General features: G+C 55.3%; 1 protein-coding gene across 3 annotated transcripts; it reads left to right on the forward strand.

Moving 5' to 3' along the window:
* The first annotated feature begins 1666 nt into the window (after positions 1-1666).
* On the forward strand, positions 1667-21010 carry CACNB1 (calcium voltage-gated channel auxiliary subunit beta 1). Of its 3 annotated transcripts, XM_059378431.1 has the most exons (14): positions 1667-1960; positions 4441-4527; positions 7594-7713; positions 8966-9088; positions 9647-9783; positions 10001-10077; positions 11468-11487; positions 11749-11829; positions 12269-12327; positions 12517-12626; positions 12754-12905; positions 16193-16288; positions 16728-16913; positions 19151-21010. In XM_059378431.1, the coding sequence occupies exons 1-14, from the start codon at positions 1877-1879 to the stop codon at positions 19613-19615; spliced, it is 1797 nt and encodes a 598-aa protein (XP_059234414.1). In that variant the 5' UTR covers positions 1667-1876; the 3' UTR covers positions 19616-21010. The 3 variants fall into 3 exon arrangements, with proteins under 3 accessions (XP_059234414.1, XP_059234415.1, XP_059234416.1); XM_059378432.1 differs by lacking the exon at positions 11749-11829; XM_059378433.1 differs by lacking the exons at positions 11468-11487; positions 19151-21010 and adding an exon at positions 10498-10652 and having other exon boundaries at positions 16728-17123.
* Positions 21011-21596: the final 586 nt, after the last annotated feature.

Here is a 21596-nt window from a genome sequence, read left to right on the forward strand (position 1 = left end):
ACTTTAATGGCTGCTAAATGGAGCTGAGGGAAGAGAGGAGGGGGAGCAAAGCAAAATTCATGCCATGTCTTCAAAACAACACGGATAGTGTCGTCCTCATTTTACAGCTGAGCCCTGAGGTAGTAGAAACTGAACATCCAGGTCTCTCTGACTTCAATATTCATGACTTTTCTGTCACACCAGGCTCTCTTGTGCCCAAGGGACAGATGGAAACCCTGCTCAAGATTGGATCTGTTCATAGCACAGTGCTGATGTACTTCATTCTTACTCTCCCTCAAAGTAATGGGATCAGAGAAGCAATTTAAGCTGGCCATCCTCTTGTAGAACCCAGGATGAGGAGGAATCAGTGTATTCCACAGCCTCTCCTCTACTAGGAGGCAGCAGGCTAGGCTTTATATTAGGCTCACTGAACCTGGGCAAAGCTTGTCCATTCTGCTTCTCATCTTCCCTCTTTGAGGACCAGGGCAAGGGGTAGAGAGGTAATAACTCCTCCTGCCATGAGAAACTTCTGTTCAGCACCTTACAGCATCTCCAAACACGGGAGCAGTCTATCATTTGATTTCATTCTCCCTCATCCTTCTAATAATCCCAGGAGACAAAGACACTACGGTACCAGCAACCCCATTTTATATAAGTGTTACTTGTCCAGGGCCACATGACCGAGTAAGCCTGAACCAAATGGACACCAGAGCTGTTGTTGTTAACTCATCTCTATGTCCAAGGTGGGGCTCTAACTCACCACCCTGAGATCAGGAATCACATGCTCAAGGGACTGAGCCAGGCAGGTGCCCTGATACCAGAGTTTTTTCCAGAGTCCCTCACTCCTTTTCTCTCTATAGGTGGTGGTGGGTGGGATCCAGGCCTTGGATATTTGGCCCCAAATCAAGGATGAATGGGGAGCAATTCTAGGTCAAAAGTCTCTAGATCTGGTTTTAGTCACTCTCTCAGCTCCACATTTCTCCCTCCTTTTTCCTCTCTCTTCCAAGAAACGGGCACCTTGCCTTCTGGAAGGGTCTGGGGGGGATATAAGGGAAAAAGCCAGAAGACTCCTGGGTCCCTGGGATTTCTTATTGCTCTCTGTGTTGGGACTCCCTTTGGACACTCTCATCACCCCAACCTCAGCCTGGGTCTCAGACTCTGCCTCCACCTCCGGAGGGCATCGTCGTTTTGGAGGCAGAGGGGCCTTTCTGTTTGGTTCAAGGCAGCCTGTGACCACACTGGGGAGAAAGGAGTTAAAGCCGGGTCCCAGGATCAACGAGAGAAGTTCCGGCGGCCCACACTGGAGTGGAATGGGCAGACCCGCGAAGGGAGAGCGGTTTGGGACCGAAGCGTGGGGCGAGGGGTGGGGGGGCGGCGTGCCAATCCAAACTTCACCTCCAGCGGCGCTCGGCATCCACCGGTAAACCGCGGTCCCCGGTCCCTGCCCCAAGGCCAGGCCTCACTTTCCACCCGACCCCACGACCCAGAGTGGGCCGCTCTCACCCCAAGCCCGTTGGAGTCTGGCGCTGACCCACCTCCAGAGCCGGGAGGGGCGTGCCTCCCTCCGGCCGCCCTCCTATTGTCTGTGCGGAGCCCGCGGAGGGGCTGTGAGGGGCGGGGCCGGGGCGGGCAGAGGGAGGGCGGGAGGAGGGAGGGAGGGGCAGGTGGGAGCAGAGGGGGCGGGGGGAGATGCTGAGGCTTCAGGGGCGGAGGAGGCGGCGGCAGAGGAGAGAGCGGGAGGAGGGACGCGAGGCAGGAAGAGGGCAGCCGAAGGCCGGGCCAGGTGGCTGGAGCAGGCACCGGCTGCGCTACGCGGCTCTCGGTTCCGACGGCCTCTTTCATGCGCTGAGGGCGCCCGGCTGGGCCGGACCGGCGGCCGGAGGGGAGGCTCCTCTCCATGGTCCAGAAGACCAGCATGTCCCGGAGCCCTTACCCACCCTCCCAGGAGATCCCCATGGAGGTGTTCGACCCCAGCCCGCAGGTGAGGTGTGGTGGCCGGGCCCGAGGGCAAGGGGCCGCTCCCGCGGACCTTGTGGGGTCGGCTCAAGGGACGCGGGGAAGAAGGAGTTCTGTGCCCGGCGCGTAGGGGCGAGGGGCGCCTGCGCGCCCCCAGTCCCTGCCGGTTAATGATTGATGGGCGCTTGGCCTGGAGTTGGGCTGCGGTTTGGCGGAGCGGGGAGGGGACGGTCGGGCCGCCTGTCACCCTCGCCTCCGCTCCCTCGCGTCAGTGTCCCTGCTGCTCTGGTACTGGCTCCAGGGCTGGAGAGTGGGGGTGCTGGCGGGGCATCCAGGGGTTGAGGGAGGCTAGAGAGAGAGCTCAAGCAAGGGGGCGACGCAGAGCACGTTCGGGGGGCGCCAGGCGGGGGTGGGTGGGGCGGGGGTGGCACTGGGAGATGGCCGAGGCGGTGGTCAGGGCGGTGCCAGCAGGCCTTCGGAGCCGCAGACACGGGCCTTTCGAGGGTGGGGAAGGGGCCGGCCCCGGGCTAGGCCCCCATCCTGGCACCTCAGCTACATCCTCCTGTTGGACCGCCTTCCCTCCCCCAACACCCACGTTATCTTTCCTTCTCCACCCCCTCCCCCCCAGCCTTAGAAAACGCCTCCAAAGTTTGGAAAGTTGGATGGATGCCAACTCACTGTCCTGGAGGGGAGAAAGCCCTGTTACCTGGGGGTTGGGGGGGTGTCTGCGGCCCACCCCCAGTCACACTCTGTGGGTGCCTCGGGTTATCCCCAGGAAGGGGTGTTCTTGGGTGTGGTGCGGGCCCACGGAGTGACCAGCAGGGTCTGGGGTGACTGGTCAGAGTCTAGGGTGGTCGCGCCAAGGGATTTCTCTAGGACAAGGCCATTCTCCAATCTGGCAACATCCCAAGGGTAGGATACCGTTAACTCTTTTCTTGCTGTGACCAGCCTGGAGCAACTGAAACCACCATGAAAATGTGGTTGATGGTCATGTGTTGGGGGGGTCAGGTTAGACCTAAAAATACCTCTCTTCTCCACCCTAGGCCCCTTGGAGCCTGGGAGGCAGCTGACCGGGGCCTTCCTTTCAGCTGTCCCTTGTCTCTCTGGGTGCCACTCCCTTTTTCCATCCTGGGGTGGTGGTGATGGTGTGAAAGAGAGTCTGGGGCTCACTGGAGGATTCTCTTAAGTTTGTAAGGATCCTCAGTCCTAGAGGTTGGGTGTGTGTTTGGTTTGAGAGAAGGGGCTGGGAGGGAGGAATTTTGAAGGGTTCCCAGGTACCTTTCTCTCCCATCTACCCATGCTCCTTCTTGTACTCAGGCCCAAGGAACCAGAGCCCTCAGTCTGATTATGTCTTATCTAGCTTCTTGTGCAAAGAAACTCTAGGATAGGGGCTGGGAGCAAGGGTCTGGAGGGCCTGAACCCCCCATCATCTCTCCCCAACACACTCTGGACTGGCCTGGGGCCAAGTGTGTATGCAAGTTAGGGAAGGCAAGGACGAGCCCCCTTGACAGGAGGCCTGGAAATACCTGAATGTGTGGCTGCTCAAGAGGTCAGGCAGTGTCTGCTACACCCAAGCCCAAGCCCAAGCCCAGCCAGTGAGGCTGAGCTAGCCTATCCCCCGGGCCTTGTGAGGCCTGTGTCCTAGTCTTGTCTTGGGGCAGGGCCAAGGAGCATTCAGATTGATGCAGCCTGGTGGGAACTGGCTATGGGCAGTGGCTGCCAGGGGTTAGAGAGTAGAAGCTTGAGTCCTCTCCCCCTTGGGGAGAGGTGTGACCACTGTGATGATGAAGAGGGGCCAGAGAAACAGTCCAGCTGGTGTTGGTGGGGAGGGGGCCTGTGTTGTCAAACCTGCCCCCATGACTCTGGGCTGGGTTGGGGTTAGATGTTTCCTTTCCAAATACAGTTCCATGCCCCATCTCTTGCGCCCCCCTTCCCCAGAAATCTGGTTTTGGGTCTCCAAGAACTGAGAGCTGCCACTCCCCTCCCCACTCTGCGGAAAAATGAAGGCAAGATTCGGGTTCAGGATAAGCCAAGCTGGGCCCAGGTTGGCGATTCCTTGTCACTCTGGGGGCCACAGGCACAATCAGCCCCCCTCTGCTCCAGCGGAGGGGAAAAGGGCGGGGGACTTTCCCCAGCTCTCTCTGCCCCCCTCACACTGCAGGCAGCCTCTCCCTTCCCTGGAGGACTCTTGCAGCCTGCCCAGCATCTTAATTAGCTTTGCTGCCTAATGAGTCTCCAGCTTCTCAGCGCCTCCCTGTTCCCAGTCTCTCTGGCTTGGTTTGGGGGTTTCTGGGTGTGCTTCCTAAGGTTCTCTCCCACTGTCCCCCCACCCCAAGGCTGTGGTCTGGGCCCTCCCTCCCCCTGGGCTGTACCATCTCTGGAAGAAGATGGGGGAGGTGGGGCTGCTCAGATCAGGGCAGCTTGGCTGTAGCTCAGGGACTGATGGGATGAGGGTTGGGAACGGCCCTTTCTGATTCCACTCTTGTCCATTCCTGGCTTCCCCAGGGCAAATACAGCAAGAGGAAAGGGCGGTTCAAAAGGTCGGATGGGAGCACGTCCTCGGATACCACGTCCAACAGTTTTGTCCGCCAGGTAATGGGAGGCCGGGCTGAGAGGAAGGAGGTGGGCTGCTTGGTGGAGACCAGCACTGGTGAGCTGGGGCTGAGGCTTTTCTCCAGGCACCCTCCCCCTGTCATTTGTCACCTGGCCGGAACCACCCCATCACCCTTCCCCCGGTGACCTCTCCTACACACACTGTCAGCCTGCACCCACTCCCTCAGCCCCCGCCCTGCCCCTCCCCCAGCTCCAGGCACCAGCCCCTGCTGCCTGCCTGCGTCATCTCATTCAGGGACAGCCTGGCCTGCCTCCTTCTAGCTTGCTTCGGGCTGTCACCCACTCCCCCTGCCGGCTGTCTGCTTCCATGTCCTCCCCCAGAACCTGTGACAGCGTGGGGTAGAGGCAGAGCCTAAGAGATAAGGAGCCAGGTCCTTTGGGTCCCTGGAGCCCTGGTGAGGTATGGCAAGGAGGAAGCGCCCTCCTGCCCGTCCAGCTGACTGTTCTTGACTATGCAAAGAGAAAGTGTGTTGGAGGGGGTCAGGGCAGGAGGGGGTTGGTTTTAGAGAGGACTCTAGCCCAGCACCCCTGGCTGCAGGAGGCTGGATAGCTTTCTGGGGTCTTTTCTCAGTCAGGAAGATGTCATTCTCCTCTCTCACTCTCGACCCCAGGCCATCTCAGGCTCAGGGAGAGGCAGCCAGAGAACCATGTGGTTGCTATGACTACAGAGCATCTCAACAAAACCTGGTACCCAAAAAAGGCGAGAGAGCCTTGGGATCAGACGAGCAAAGGGAGTACACCAAAAGGGGAAATAGGCAGGGCATAGGAGGGCAGAGGACAGTAGGGAGGTCAGTCCCCCACCTCCTCGGGCTGGATAGAGAGGGTGGTGCCAGGCACACCCACCCTGATTCCAGGTTGTGGAATGAGGCCCTTTATGACTCTTCTGTCTCCACAACACTTGGCACATGTGAGCCCGGGCCTGACTTGAGAGGGTCAGACAAGGAGCCCTTCATCCCAGCATCTTCTAAGCACACAGACAGGAAGTTCTTTCTTCAGTCTTTTCCTCATCCCTCCTGTTGCAGGACTGGGCCAGGGCCAGAGCCAGGAGGAATGACGCTATGCTCGGTGTAACTCCTCTTGACAGAAAAGAGCCCTTGGTTCCTTCATTCAGTGTTTGCCCCTGCCCCCCGCCCCCCAAGGGCATCAGACCCCCAGCCTTCATTCCTTCCTCCTCTCAGCTCCCTAGCTCTGACCCCTAGTAGGTGGCAGGGAGTTGTGGGGGGGCAGGCCTTGCCACATCTCTGAGCTAAATATACCCTAGCAGTTTGCACATGTAGCAACTCTGCTTGTAACCTGAGCCCCCTGGGGGAACGGGCAGTTTGGGCCACCCCCTAGGCCGGCAGGGCCAGGCACTGAGGGCGCCGGGATGGAGGCGCCCAGCCGGACCCTCGTAGTGGTGAGCTAGGGATGGGATGGGAATCGGGGTGGGTGGGAGCAGGCCCAGAGGGATAGCTGATGGGGGGACCCCTCACTCTAGCCTGTCTCCTTGCCTCCTCGCTGTTACCCTGCTCCTGCTATTTCTGATATGTCTACTGGGTGCGCGTGAGTGTCTGCACGTGTGCGTGCACGTGCGTGTGTGTGTGTATGCGCGTGTGCATGCACACATCTCTGTAAGGATCAGTAAATGCCTGTCTGCCATGCTATCTCTGGGTCTGTTTCTCCGGCTCTCTGGGCATCTGTCTCCCTGATTCTTAGTGCTCTCATCAGGATGGGTGGAGAGTGGAGATGAGCTGGTTTTCACCCTCCTTCACTTTTGTCTTTTCCGGCTCTTATTATTGACTCCACCCCCACCCCAATCTTGCACCTTCACAAGTCTCCCATTTTTGTGATTTGGCTGGGAAAGGAGTGGGCAGCATCCCTAGCTAATGACAGGACACTCTGGGGAAGTTGGGACTTTGTTTTCTCCCTTTCCCAGGTCCCCTAGACATTCCTGGCCAAGTGACCCTTTCATGGCCTCAGGAAGGACCCCCGACATGGGTTAGTCCAGCTCTTCCTCCGCATCCCCTCCTGCCCCTGTCCCCGCACCACCCCATTTGTGTAGATTTACACCTCCTGGCTCCTGCCCTCATGTGCCCCACACAGTCAGGGACATTCACACCTAGGGTGCCCCCTGCCTTTCCGGCCGTGCTTAGGTGCACCTGTCTACATTCAGTTGTGCATATCCAGCACATACTGGAGAACACCCTCCTAAATGCACTTGAAGTTGCACACCCAAGCACGCCCGTGAATAAGCATGTTCATTGACACTTTGGGTCTCACCCATGTGCCTGCATCCCTGAGGGAATTCCTTGTGCTCTGGGATGGTCCACATGGTCAAGGCCAGCTTCCTGGCATAGCTAGACTTGTGGACCTGCTGAGACCCTGGCAGCCAGCAGCCCTAGTATCAGAGCAAGGCCTGCCCAATGTTCTGCTCTTCACTTGCCTCTTTTGCCTGCACTACCCTACGAATCTTGGGTTCTCTTTTTAGATCTTGTAAGAGCCTGAGGATTGGGGTTCCTCTGATTCTGGCTAGGGAGGTAGGATTTTATCTCCTCTCACCTTTGAGCAGAAGATAGCAAAATTTTTGGTGGCCCCATCCTGCAGAGCCCGCTGCCAATGGTGCAGAGAGCTCAGGCCTGTGCTAGTGACTACTGTCCCTGGAAGGACTCAGTGGGCTTCTCCTGAGTCTGTCTCAGCCCATGTGGTCTTGGGGACAGGGGAGGGAAGGAGGAACAGGGAGTGGAGACTCGTCCCCTGGCACTCCTCCCCTGCTCTATGCCCCTATCAGGTTCCCACCCCTCCCTGGGCCCCAAGCAGCTGTCCTGGGACCTGCTTTAACCCCCTGCTTGCTGCTGTCGCCTTTCCTGGGGCCACAGTTTTCCCAGGGGCCTGCCAATCTCAGTCCCTTGTTCCTCTCATCTAAATACCACCTTTTCCTAGCCCTTGTGGCATCACGCTGGGGTGGCTGGGGCTTGAGGGATCCATGAGGGGTGGCCCCTCTGTGCCTTCCGAGGCCCAGGAGCCGGCAGGCAGTGTGGGCCCTGAGTCAGCCTGATCTGTTTTTAGGGCTCGGCAGAGTCCTACACCAGCCGACCCTCGGACTCTGACGTGTCTCTGGAGGAGGACCGGGAAGCCCTAAGGAAGGAGGCAGAGCGCCAGGCATTAGCCCAGCTCGAGAAAGCCAAGGTGAGAAATACAGAGTCAGGGGGCTGTGCTGGCGCTATTTCCCCCACCCCAGGCCTTAGAGATGGGCTGAACAGACCCAGGGTCAAGTTTTGGCCCTGACACTTCTCAGCTGGTATACCCCAAGGCCTTGATGGGCCCCTCTCTTACCCCTGTAAAATGTGGGCTATACTACTTGCCTTCATGTGTAGTATAATAGGTGATTAATAGTGTTGCCAGTCGTAATAGGAACTTGAGACTCTCCACTTCTTTCTGGAATCCAGTGTGTCCTGGGTTGATCCTAATTAGCTGCGTGATCTCAAGCGAGCTGCTTAACCTTTCTGAACTTTGGTCTCCTCATTCATTAAAATGAAGATAATAATAGTAGTTAACATTTATTTATTTATAAAGATTTTATTTATTTGACAGAGAGAGACACAGTGAGAGAGGGAACACAAGCAGGGGGAGTGGGGGAGGGAGAAGCAGGCTTCCTGCGTGCAGGGCTCGATCCCAGGACCCTGGGATCATGACCTGAGCTGAAGGCAGATGCTTAAATGACTGAGCCACCCAGGTGACCCTCACTTTTTAAAAAAAAATTTTTAAGATTTAATTTAATTTTTGTTTTTTTATAATAATCTCTTCACCCAATATGGAGCTCAAACTCACAACCCCGTAATCAAGAGTCATGTGCTCCACTGACTGAACCCACCAGGAGCTCCTAGCAGTTAATTTCCTAAGGTTTTTGTGGTGAATAAATGAGGTAATGCTTGTAAAACATGTAACACAGGCCCTGGCACAATAAATGTAGCTGCAGTTGTTATTATTATTATTACTAATATTCTTTCCAGATGTCATTCCAGACTACTACGTCCAATCCCTAGTGGCTCCCTCCATTGTGAGAAGGCCAAATTCTATTTTTTTTTTAAGCTGTGAAATTTAACATATAGACAGGAAAACTACTTAAACCAGGGGTGTCTGGGTGGCTCAGCTCAGGTCATGATCCCAGGGTCCTGGGGTCGAGCCCCAAATCGGGCTCTCTGCTTGGCACGGAGCCTGCTTCCCCCTCCCTCCTCTCTGCCTGCCTCTCTGCCTACTTGTGATCTTTGTCTGTCAAATAAATAAATAAAATCTCAAAAAAAAAACCAAACCAAAGAAAAACCTACTTAAACCATTCAGTATACTTTCTAACAATCAACACAGAAAATCTCCACATCATCCCCATCCCAGTACATTGTGGCTTAACCCTCCTGTTGTCATTCTCCCTGTGCACCTCTAGACCAAGCCGGTGGCGTTTGCTGTGCGGACAAATGTCGGCTATAACCCATCTCCTGGGGATGAGGTGCCAGTGCAGGGAGTGGCCATCACCTTCGAGCCCAAGGACTTCCTGCACATCAAAGAGGTGGAGAGAGCACTCGGTGTCTGGAAGGGTGGGGGTGGGAGGGGGGTGCGGGTAGCGGGTACCAGGAGAGGGGCAGCCGGAGCTCTAGCGGAAAAAGACTTCTGAGCCTAGCAGAACTTGGCTGAATCTGCTGTGTGACCTTAGAGAAATCTCTTCCCCTCTCTGAGCCTCTAACTTTCATTGGTAAAATGGGGTGGCGATGCCGAGGTCACACGGCTGGCTATCGAGAGGGTTTGGGATGAGATCTGTAAGGGGAGTGGCAGAGTGCAGGCACATGTGGGTGTCAGCATTTGCTCCTTTTCCTGCCTTTCCAGGGCACGGTGAACCCATGGTGGGATGAGGACCTGCTGGGGGTAGGGTGATCTGTGGCCTGAGTGGATACAGGTCCTGGGGTTGTTCTGAGACCTGGGGGCTGGCTCTTTGTGGCGTGAGGGGGGGTGCCACCCCCTGGAGAGGCTTGGCAGGTCCCGGGGTGGTTTCCCCCTAGGGTGGCTGCTGGCTTGCCCCTCCAAGCTCCCTCTTGTTCTCTCCCACCCCATCTGCTGTGGCTGTCCGCAGAAATATAATAACGACTGGTGGATTGGACGACTGGTGAAGGAGGGCTGTGAGGTTGGCTTCATCCCCAGCCCCGTCAAGCTGGACAGCCTGCGCCTCCTGCAGGAACAGAAGCTGCGCCAGAACCGCCTCAGCTCCAGGTGTCTAGCTGGGGACCACAAGGGGGCCCTCCAACTGGGACTCGGGGACAAGGGTTGACCACTTGCCCTGAGGGCCCAGCCGCCTGTGGGTGTCACCCGCGGGGCTGGAGAATCTCCAAGGGGAGTGGGGGGCAGGCAGCTTGTGAGAGAACAAGCTTCCCCCGCCCTCACGCCCACCCCTCCGCTCACAGCTCCGTTTGCCTCTCTGCCTACACAGCAAATCAGGTGACAACTCCAGTTCCAGCCTAGGAGACGTGGTGACTGGCACCCGCCGCCCCACGCCCCCTGCCAGTGGTAAGAGCTGCTGCCACCTTGGAGAACTGCGGGAGTGGGGCCGGGGAGCTCCTGGGTGGGGTGGTCTCCGCACTGCCTGTCCCCTTCTTTCCATGCAGTAGGGGGCGCCCCAGTCCTGAATCCTCCAAACACACCCAGCAGTACCCCCTCCCCCCACCGCCCCCTGTGAAGAGTAGGACACCCCTCATGCTGGGCCTGTTGGAGCCCATTCTCTCATGTCTCTCCTTCCCCTTTCTTTGGGAGCTCCATCTCTCTGCCTGACTCCCCTGCCCCATCCCCATTCATTTCTTCTAGCTCTTTTCCATTCACCTCTTCTTCTTTCTTTTTTCCCCATCCCATCCCTGCCTTCTGTACTTGTGTCTCCATGTCCATCCACTCCTCCCCACCTCGCCTCCCTCCTCTCTCCTGACTGCGGTCCAGGTAATGAGATGACTAACTTAGCCTTTGAACTAGACCCCCTAGAGCTAGAGGACGAGGAGGCAGAGCTCGGGGAGCAGAGCGGCTCTGCCAAGACTAGTGTTAGCAGTGTCACCACCCCGCCACCCCATGGCAAACGCATCCCCTTCTTCAAGAAGGTAATTCTTGCTGGGTTCTGGCAAGAGGGCAGGGGGTCAGGGCCCAGCTCTTTGGCAGTGGGAGGGGCTAGAACAGATTCAGATGCAGCTCTGGCCTGATTCTTTGGGGAGCATGGCCTCCTACCAAGGAGCAGGGAAGGCTGGCATGGCACCAGGAATAGGCACGTCCAGCTTAACGCACCAGTCCACCCTGGCCCACCCCCAGGAAGGGATGTTTCCTGCAGTTGAAGCACCCCTTCCCTTGGAAGGCTGTACCCTCTTGCCCCAGCACCACGAGAAGCAGGGGCTGGTGGTAATGAAATTGGGATGTTCTGTATCTGCCCTCCACCCCCGCGTGTGATGGGGAGAGTGGAAGTGACCCCTCTTTATCTTTTTTGGACTCCGTGGGGCTAGGGTGGGCACATGGGGGTCTACTGGCTGTACAGTGGGACAGTTTAAGGAACGCTTACAATGGGCAGGTTGGACTGCGCTAGAGGCAGGAGATGGGGACCAAATTATGGGCTGTCACCCTTTCCAGAACTTTTCCCAAGACCCAGAAAGGGGAAGGGCATGTCGGAATATTCCCAAGTCCACTGGACTGACTGTCAGTCCTTCTCCCAGCCCTGATCTTGGGCCATCTTTGGCTCCCCCTTGGCACGGGGTCCCGTCCCCTCTCTCTGGCTCTGTCTGTCACTAACACGCATGCCTTGTTATCTCTCCTCGTCTGCCCGCTCTCCCTCCCTCTCTTGTCCTGGCTCCTTCCTTGCCCTCTGCCCCTGCCTGGGTGCCCTCCCCTCTCTCCCCCGCTCCCCACTCTTGGCAATCTCTGGACCCAGCCAAACAGAAGCAGAAGTCGGTGAGTATCACAGCTTTCTGTGTCCCCCTCCCCACCCCCTGAGATGAGCTAGTGGGACCTTCTAACACCCATTCTCGTGCCCCCCCCCCCCCCCCCCCCCATTTCCCTCACCCTGGTTCTCCTTGGCCATCCCTCCTGATCCCCCACATCTGGGCTCTGGGAGCAGGGGGAGGAGAGGATGCATGGGGGAGCCTGGAGGCTGCGGAAGAGGGGCTAATGCCATCTCCACTGTGGGGTTCCCCCTCCCTGCTTCCACCTCAGACAGAGCATGTGCCCCCCTATGACGTGGTACCTTCCATGAGACCCATCGTCCTGGTGGGACCGTCGCTCAAGGGCTACGAGGTAGGAGCCCATAGAGGGGAGTGGATCCAGAGGGGCCCAGACCTCTAGAAAGATGCTACAGAAAGGTTCAAACTCCAGGGAGATCTCCTGGAAGGGCCCAGATTCCCAGGGTATCTCTCCAGAGGGCTACAGACCTTCAGAGAAGCCCCCAAAGGGGTCTGACCCACAGGGAGACCCAGAAGGGTCCAGTCTTCTGCCTCCCCCAAGACACCCCTGGAAGGGTCTTCCCAGAGAATCCACCTAGAAGAACCCTTGGAATCAGAGACCCCATTGGAAGTTCCTCAGACCCAGAAGGAACCCCCCACCTCCCCCAGGGGCCCATTTATCTCAGGAATTAAATAAGAAAATGGAATGTGAGGGTGTACGTACTGAGTAGTCTACCCTTCCTGAGTGGCTTTAAACACCTGACTTCCTCCCCCACCCCAACCCCCAACCTCAGGTTACAGACATGATGCAGAAAGCTTTATTTGACTTCTTGAAGCATCGATTTGATGGCAGGTAAGACCCTGGGAGCTGGCTCCCCACTCCCACTGTGGTCCTCTGCTACTGGGGATGGGCAGGGTGGGCTTGAATGATGATCCTGGGCTTCCTTGGACTGAAGGCTAGGAGGAAGGCCTGGAGCCTGGGGGCATGGGCAGAGCACTCGAGCCCACCCTGACCTCTTACTCCCCTTGCTCCGTCCCTCAGGATCTCCATCACTCGTGTGACAGCAGACATTTCACTGGCTAAGCGCTCGGTCCTCAACAACCCCAGCAAACACATCATCATTGAGCGCTCCAACACACGCTCTAGCCTGGGTGAGCCCACCCTGCGATGTGGGAGGGGAGGGTGGAGGGGGTGCGTCTCCAGAAGGGCTGGATTGTCCGTTGCCTCTTGGGGAGGCCCCCCTACATTCCCCCTTCCCCGTGACTCTGCGCCCCGCAGCTGAGGTTCAGAGCGAGATCGAGCGAATCTTCGAGCTGGCCCGGACCCTTCAGTTGGTCGCTTTGGATGCTGACACCATCAACCACCCAGCCCAGCTCTCCAAGACCTCACTGGCCCCCATCATTGTTTACATTAAGATCACCTCTCCAAAGGTGGGTATGAGAGCCTGACCCTAGTGGGGACAAGAGTGCTCTGGAGTTGGGTGACCTGTCTTTCAGTCCCAGCAACTGCTTATTAACTGTGTGACCCAATCTCCCTGAGCCTTATTTTCCTCCTCTGTAAAACTCCATCAAATGGACCTTGTGAAAATCGAACCTAATGTGAATGCTTAACACTTAGCAAAGGGTCTGGTATAATGTGCCCCATTATGTATTAGCGGGTATAAGTATCATTGTAGGGTCATGCAGGCCAGCCCCCTGTCTCCACTCTGGTTGACCTCCCGGCCTTGGTCCAGAAAACTGTGCCTTTTTTTGGTCACAGTGTCACCCAACTACTTGGCAGTTGGGAGGTCTTTTCTGTCATTTGATTTTGTCCCTTTTTGCTGCATTGTCCTCACTTGGACCTTGATAGAGATGAATCGGTAGGAAGGCTGATTTACTTCTTTTTTGTGTTGCAGCTCTGTGAGTTTCCCCTCCTAGGCGTTAGTGGGGATTTGAGAAACATGGAGGGCAAGTTCAGGTGAAGGATTTGAAGTGAGAAAACAGCTTAGGTTCAAGCCTTTGCCCTGGTTGACTTATTCATTCATTCATTCATTCATTCATTCACTTTTGTTGTTTGTTTGTTGTTTTTTTGTTTTTTGGTTTTTTTTTTGGTTGTTGTTTTGTTACTGAGTTAGGGATCTCTGGAGGATTTATGTAGCCTCAGCCTCAATTTCTTCCCCTGTAAAATGGGAATTAAAGTCCCTCCCTTGTTATTGTTGAGGGGATTTGAGGTAATGATGGAGAGAGCCCCGAGTTCTGTCTGATTCATGACTGACAACCAAGGGTGATAACTGTTCCGATTTTAGGGGCGCCTGGGTGGCTCAGTCATTTACTGAGGTCATGATCCCAGGATCCTGGGATCGAGCCCCTTTGGGCTCCCTGCTCTGTGGGAAGCCTGCTTCTCCCTCTCTCACTCCCCCTGCTTGTGTTCTCTCTCTTGGTGTGTCATTCTCTGTCAAATAAATAAATACAATATTAAAAAAAAAAAACTGTTCCCATTTCGGAACACACCCTATGAGCGCAACACCCAGATACCCTGACCTTTCTGAGTCCTAAGTTTCTAAGGAGTAGAAAGGGGAAGATAGGATTGAAGTCCTCCCTAGGGTGGTTGAAAAGATCTAATGAGTTAATGGATACAAAAACACTTTGTGAGCTGGGAAGTGACTGATCCTTCCATTTCTCCCAGGGGCACTGACCGAGGTGAAGGATAGATAGGGACTCTGGAACCAGGGCACCCAGAGTTAATCAACCAGCATTGCTACTCCTCGCTCTGTGCTCTTTTGGCAAAGTCACCTAACCTCTCTGTGCCTATTTCCTCGCCTGCAAAATAGGAATCCTCATGTGGTGGTTGTGAGGATGACATAGGTGCAAAAAAAAAAAGCATGCAAAACACCCAGACCTACTAAACACTATATCTATTCTTTTTCTTTTCTTTTCTTTTTTACTTTTTAAAAAATATTTTATTTATTTTTTTATTTGACAGACAGAGATCACAAGTAGGCAGAGAGGCAGGCAGAGAGAGAGGAGGAAGCAGGCTCCCTGCTGAGCAGAGAGCCGGATGCAGGACTCGATCTCAGGACCCTGGGATCATGACCTGAGCCGAAGGTAGAGGCTTTAACCCACTGAGCCACCCCGGCGCCCCTTTTCTATTCTCTTTTTAAAGATTTTGTTTATTTGACAGAGATAAGCGAGAGGGAACACAAGCAGGGGGAGTGGGAGAGGGAGAAGTAGGCTTCCTGCCGATCAGGGAGCCCAATGCGGGGCTCGATCCCAGGACCCCAGGATCATGACCTGAGCCAAAGGCAGGTGCTGGACTGAGCCACCCAGGCACCCCCCCCCCCTTTTTAAATATTTTTGTTTTGAAATAATTCCAAATCTAGAGAAGGGTTGCCAGAATAGTACCAGGAACTGCCATTCTTTGAATGCCCTTCACTCAGATTCAGTAATTTTTTTAACAGCTTTATTGAGATCATTCACATACCATTCAATTCAGCCATTTAAAGTATATTACTTAGTTTTCTTCAGATTCACTAATTGTGAACATTTTGCCACGTTTACTTTATGTATGTGCTATGTATATGTGTATTTATATATATTTTTTCCTTCTGAATCATTTGAGAGTAGGTTGAAGATACCATACCATGTCTTTATTCCTAAGTATTTCAATGTGTGTTTCTTAAGAACCAAGGACATTAATCTACATCACCACAGTACAATTGCCAAATTCCAGAAATATTTTAGTCCTTCATTTTTCAATTGCCCCAATAATGTTCTTTATGGCAATTTCTCCCTCAATCCAGGATCACGTGTTACATTTAGTTGCCTTATCTCTTTAACATTCTTTTTTTTTTTAGATTTTATTTATGTATTTGAATGAGAAAGAACTCAAGTGAGAGAGAGAGAGAGAGCACAAGCAGTGGGAGGCAGAGGGGCAGAAGGAAAGGGAGAAGCAGACTCCCCGCTGAGCAGAGAGCCCTACTTGGGGCTCAATCCCAGGCCCCCGAGATCATGACCTGAGCCAAAGGCAGGTGCTTAACCCACTGAACCACCCAGGCACCCCTCTCTTTCACATTCTTAAACCGGAACAGTTCCCCAGCCTTTCTTGGATTTTTACGACACTGCCGTTTTTGAAGAGTACAGACCACAGACTCTGTAGACTGTTCCTCAGTGTGGGTTTGCTTGATGTATGCTTGTGATGAGGCTTAGGTTTTGCATTTTGGCGTGACGTGTCTTTCAAGATGCTTGAGGTGTCCGTTGTGCTGTTGGTGACATTAAGTTTGATCATTTAGTGAAGGTCATGGCTTTCTGTTTAGTTATTATTACCATTATCATTACTGCTGTGGAGGTGAGAATAATAATAGTGGCTCCCTCATGAGATATTATCAGGACTAAACCAGCTGATCATGTGGAAAGCGCAGAACGGCGCCTGTTCGCAGCAAGTGTCCCATCAAAGATAGCTGCTGCTGTTCCCGTGCGGGTGCCTGTAAAGGTGACAGGGATCAGGAAGGTGAATCACTGCCTTTCAGAGAGCCACTTCCCAGGAGAGGCTGGCATGAGACCCGGGAGAGAGCCTGAGCATTGTGTTAGGATGGACACAGGCCTGGCGAGGTCATTTCGGAAGAGGTGGTCAGGGCTGAGAGTCATCTAGCGTCCCTCCCTCCCTCCCCAACCCTGACCTGCTTCTCTGACTTGGTGCACTGCGAGATCCCTCTAGCTCCTCTTCTCTCCCCCCAAACCAGGTACTTCAGAGGCTCATCAAGTCCCGAGGGAAGTCTCAATCCAAACACCTCAATGTCCAAATAGCGGCCTCAGAGAAGCTGGCACAGTGCCCCCCCGTGAGTGCCCAGACCCCGGGGAAGGGGGGATATTTGGGTTCTCCTGTTTCCTCTGGCCTGCCTGAGAGACAGAGTCACCAGGAGCACCAGGGTGGGGTCTATGGGAGTGAACTGGTTTTCCGGGAAAGGAGCGCCGGACAGTCAGTCAGAGATGGCTTTTGAGCCCCAGAAGCCCAGTTCTGTGTGGGGCATCAAGTCGGCCTCCAGACTTGGTTGCCTTATATCTAGGACGAGAGGGTTGGACTGTCTGGGTGCCAGGACCCTTTGTAGTTCTGCCAGTGTCTATATCTGAGAGTCGTCCTCTTCCTGGACATCCAGAGGTTTCTTTTTAATTTTGTCCTTCAACCCTTTGACTCCACCCACTGCACCCAGGCCACACCCTCACCCCCTCGGTCACGCCCGGCTCATCCCAGCCCCGCCCCTAACCCCGACTCCACAGGAAATGTTTGACATCATCCTGGACGAGAACCAATTGGAGGATGCCTGCGAGCACTTGGCCGAATATTTGGAAGCCTATTGGAAGGCCACACACCCGCCCAGCAGCACTCCGCCCAATCCGCTGCTGAACCGTACCATGGCTACTGCAGCTCTGGCCGCCAGCCCTGCCCCCGTCTCCAACCTCCAGGTACAGGTGCTCACCTCACTCAGGAGAAATCTCAGCTTCTGGGGCGGGCTGGAGGCCTCGCAGCTGGCCAGGTCCGTGCCCCAGCAGCAGGAGCATGCCATGTAGGTGTCCCACCCATCTCCCCTCCTGTCCAAGGCTCGGAATTGGAGCTCAGGAAACATGGGGAAGAAGGGAAGAGGTTTATTTTGTAAAAAATGTGGTGAGTGGCAGCTTCTGGTGTCTGTGGTTTTTGATGGGATGGGGGGGTGGTGCCTCCCTGGGCCTGGCCTGTCCCGCAGGACTACAGCTGCTGCCCTAAGGGCTTTTGGATATGAGGCCTGATTGGGGTATTATTATAAGACAGGTGATTAGGAGAAAAACATATGGAAGATTGATATTTTCCTTCACTGGACTTCACAGCCATTTTGTTTTTATTTTTTAAATTTATGTTTTGTTTTGTTTTTTAAGTAAACTCTACAGCCAAAGTGTGCCTTAAACTCACAACCCTGAGATCAAGAGTTGCATGCTCTACCAAGTGAGCCAGCCAGGCACACCCCCCCCCGCCCCATTTTAGACCCAACAGAGCAAGGCCCGTCAGCCCCAGGCCGTTCCCACAGAGCAGAGCCATTTAACCCAGAGAAACTGTCCTTTCTCTCAGAGCCCTAATCCCAGGAGTTTCCTGAGAGGGGACCCAGAATGAAGCATCTTATGTGAGTTGATGCTCTACCTTCCATCCTTCTCCCAGTGAAAGAGATTCCAGGAAAGGCCCTCCTATGGGGGCCCTGCCCTAGGCTGGATCTCCTCCCCTGGGAGCTGCTTCCCATCTCTGAGCTCACACCATTAAGTATTTGATTCTAGATTAGAGCCAGGAGAAAGCCATGAAATCATTCTAAGACCATTGCTTTTCAGATTTGTTTTCAGTAACAGAGCTCATTTGTTCATTGAAACTCCTTTTTTTTTTTTTTTAATTTTTTTTATTTGTTTGACAGAGAGGGAGATCACAAGTGGGCCAAGAGGCGGGGGGGTGGGGGGCGCGGGTGGAGCAGACTACCTGCTGAGCAGAGAGCCCAATGCGGGGCTCAATCCCACAACCCTGAGGTCATGACCTGAGCTGAAGGCAGAGGCTTAACCCACTGAGCCACCCAGGCGCCCCTGTGTACAAGCTTTTATGTGAACATACATTTCCAGTTCTCCTGGATTGATACCTAAGAGGGAAGTTGCTGGCTCATACAGTAGCTCCCTGTTTAACTTCATTGAAACTTCTAAGGAAGCTCAGTATATAGTGTCCTTGCTCTGCTCGGAGGGAGCTGGTGGCTTGGCTTCCATTTCACCTCTACAGGGACCCCTGAAGCACTTCTGTGCCCTTCCCGCCACCTTGGGTCACCAGAGAACCGCTTAGAAACTTTTGGTCTAATCCTCATCATACCACCACAGAGAAACTGGGCCTTAGAGAGGAGAGTCATTTGCTCAGGGTCACATAGCTTGAAGTGACCGGGGATGACACTAGAACCCAGGCCTTCTTGCAACCCACCCAGCTGCTTCTGTGGTGGCCGTGACCATCAGATCACCTTTATGTGGCATTTGGAGCTGAAGGTGTTGGGCCACCTCATTGTCTCTGGGGGCAGGGGAAGAGGAGGGGATTGTGTGTGGAGGGGTTTGGGGGTGGAGACCCGCCAGCTTTCCCCAGGCTACTGCTTTGGTTTTTTTGCTGGGGTCAGGGCAGGAATCCTATCAATTTTGGAGACTTTGTCCTCTGGTTAGGGAATGGAGAGGGGAGGTGTGGGCCTGTGGAAGCCTGTGATTAGGGTCTGGTTTGAGCTGAAGGAGCTGGGGTTAGTGAGCTCAAGCTGCAGTCCACTTAGTATATTTGGAAAACTGGAGCAGTGACTAACTGAATCAACCACTAACGAGTGGCAATGCTAATGAGCTGTTAATGATGATTTAGCCCGAGACAGCATTAATGACGTGCATTGAGGAAGCAATGACTAATTATTCATGGGCTTTCTACCATGGTTACCTGAAGAGTTCATGGCTCCTCATGTCTTACAAAGGTTGGGTGGACATCCAGAGGTTTCTTTTTAGAGGAGCAAAGGCCCTGAGGTCTGTCCTCTGGCTGGGCTGTAGAGCCCTTTGCCCAGCTGCCCACCCCCTTTAGCCAGGCTGGATGTCTTGGTGCCATCACTAACCTGCCTTGCTTTGTTGTGTCTCTCTCACCCCTGCCTGATCTGCATGGTGTGTGCTGTCCGTCTGCTAACCAGGGACCCTACCTTCCTTCCGGGGACCAGTCGCTGGAGCGGGCCACCGGGGAGCACGCCAGTGTGCACGAGTACCCCGGGGAGCTGGGCCAGCCCCCAGGCCTTTACCCCAGCAGCCACCCACCAGGCCGGGCAGGCACCCTGCGGGCACTGTCTCGCCAAGACACGTTTGATGCCGACACTCCTGGCAACCGAAACTCTGCCTACACGGAGCTGGGAGACTCATGTGTGGACATGGAAACGGACCCCTCAGAGGGCCCAGGGCTTGGAGACCCTGCAGGGGGCAGCACCCCACCGGCCCGGCAGGGATCCTGGGAGGATGAGGAAGAAGACTATGAAGAGGAGCTGACCGACAACCGGAACCGCGGCCGGAATAAGGCCCGCTACTGCGCTGAGGGTGGGGGTCCCGTTTTGGGGCGCAACAAGAATGAGCTGGAAGGCTGGGGGCGAGGTGTCTACATCCGCTGAGAAACAGAGGCCACGCGGTGGGGGGTGGGGAAGGGCTCTGAGCCCTGGGGAGGTACGGGACCGAGGGGCTCGCCACCGGGGGTGTATCTTTCCTCCAGGGGGCGCTGCCTCCCTCTCAGATGCCTTCACCGGATGTTTGGGGTTTCTTTTGCGGTAGCATCCTAGCTCCCAGGATTCCCTTAAAGCCTGGTTGTAGGTTTTCACCTCCCTGATGTGGATGCATGGGGGGATGCCCACCTTTCTGCAGTGTCCCCTTTCCCCCGCTTCAGGGGGCTCTCTCCCCTCACTCCCAGAGAAAAGGTGCACTTCCTTAACTCTTTCTACTTGGGGCTCTATATGGGGGTCCTAAATGGGGTAGCCCTTTCTTTCCCCAACCTGGAGTATTTGGGAAGGGTGAGGGGGCTTTTCCTGGAGAGGGAGAGTGTAGACTCCTTCTCATGAGGGCTGTCTTCCCCAAACCCCAGATCCAGGGTCCCTCCCCGTGCCCACCGATCTCCCAGCTTCCTGGCACCGTTGTCTGGTGGGTAAAAGGTAGAGAATGGAAGCCCCATGGGGAGCTTGTCTTGGGGAGTTGTCTGGGTAGAGAGCGCAGGCATCAAATGTCCTGACCTCTGCTGGAGCCCGACCCGGACCCCTGAAGAGCGGGCAGCCAGAGACCCTGCTACCCACCCCTCCACATCCATGCCTCGGCCTTCGCCCACCCCAGGAATGAGCTTTGCCTACAACCTCCCTTGCCTACTGCCATCAAAAGAGGAGGCCCCTCTGTGTCTGAGCTCCCGACCCCGTTTCATCTGGGTATGGCACCCGTGGAACACTAGTCCGCCTCATTTTGAAACCAAAAAACTGCTCCTTCACTATCACCCGGAGGCCCCAGGGGAGAGGCCCTGCAGGTTGGTGCCCAAGAGGTGATCACCACCCCAGGGGTCATCTTGGGACCTTGGATCTCCCCTGGGGGGCTTGGCTGCTGCTGCTGTTCTATTTGCCTCTTGTGATCCTGTCCTATACCCACGTCCCCTCCCCCCAGGAGAGGCCTTGGTATCCTCCTGGCCTCCCAAGTGTTCCTCAGCCTAGCATCCCTCCAGCCCAGCAGCCCTGCCCCTCCCCAGCACCCAGCTGGGCCAGAGAGAGCCGATTGTGCCAACGAGGACTGGGCCCTGCCCAGCTGCCCGCCTCAGGGATGGGCCCCTCACGCCTGTCTCGCCACCTCCTGTGCCAATGTTGTCCCACCCCCCCACTGGGGGTGGGGTGCAGCTTCCACTCACTGGTTAGAAGACACCACTGCCCAACCTTCCTCCCTCCCTGTCTGGTGTCCTGTGCCCCCATCTGTCTGTCTGTCCATCTGTACTCCCCTAGAAGTATTTGGCCACATATAAAACCGCCGTCATGTCCTTTGCAGCCGCCTCCAGAGCCTGGTTCTTCGTTCCTGCCATGCAGCAAGCCTGGCCCCCGTGGGAGCTGCATGCAGGGGAGTGTGAAGGGGCGGGTGTGGGAGGAAGCTGGGCCCCGAGCTGGTTATTCAACAGGATAGAGTGCTTTGTTTTGCAGCTCTCTCAAGCATCACGGTCAAGGCTGATGGGAGCTATGTGGCCACTTTCAGCCACAGCTTCCCATCAGCCCCAAGTCTTACCCGTTCCCCCATAAGTAGAGCCTGAGAAAATGGGAGACTGAGGTGAAGTGGGGTGTTGCAGGCATTACTCAGTGGGTGAGATCCAGTTTTTCTGCCCCTGTGGGCTCAGCTGCCGACCAGCACCTCCTGAGAGAGAGTGGCTGAGTTCCTGAGTTCCGTCTGGTGCCCTTCTCCACTGATGTCCTAGCTGACCAGCTTTGGGGGATGAAAGAGGTCTACTTTGGGGGGGGCAGGGAATGGGGGCCACCCCAGCCCCAGCCTGATAACATCAAGAGTGAGAAAGTCAGCAGGTGTCTGTGTCAGTTCTGTCATCACCAGCTGGCAGGATGTGGACCCCGGACTGCTGTCACTGCT

Source organism: Mustela nigripes, chromosome 16 (assembly GCF_022355385.1).
Source record: "Mustela nigripes isolate SB6536 chromosome 16, MUSNIG.SB6536, whole genome shotgun sequence".
NCBI classification, from domain to species: Eukaryota; Metazoa; Chordata; class Mammalia; order Carnivora; family Mustelidae; genus Mustela; species Mustela nigripes.

Bases quoted from the DNA above. Each gene is read 5' to 3' on its own strand.
- CACNB1 (XM_059378431.1), top strand. From the start codon at position 1,877: ATGGTCCAGAAGACCAGCATGTCCCGGAGCCCTTACCCACCCTCCCAG. The intron at 1,961-4,440 runs GTGAGGTGTGGT...TGGCTTCCCCAG, and splicing joins TGTTCGACCCCAGCCCGCAG to GGCAAATACAGCAAGAGGAA. The intron at 9,784-10,000 runs GTGTCTAGCTGG...CTGCCTACACAG, and splicing joins CAGAACCGCCTCAGCTCCAG to CAAATCAGGTGACAACTCCA.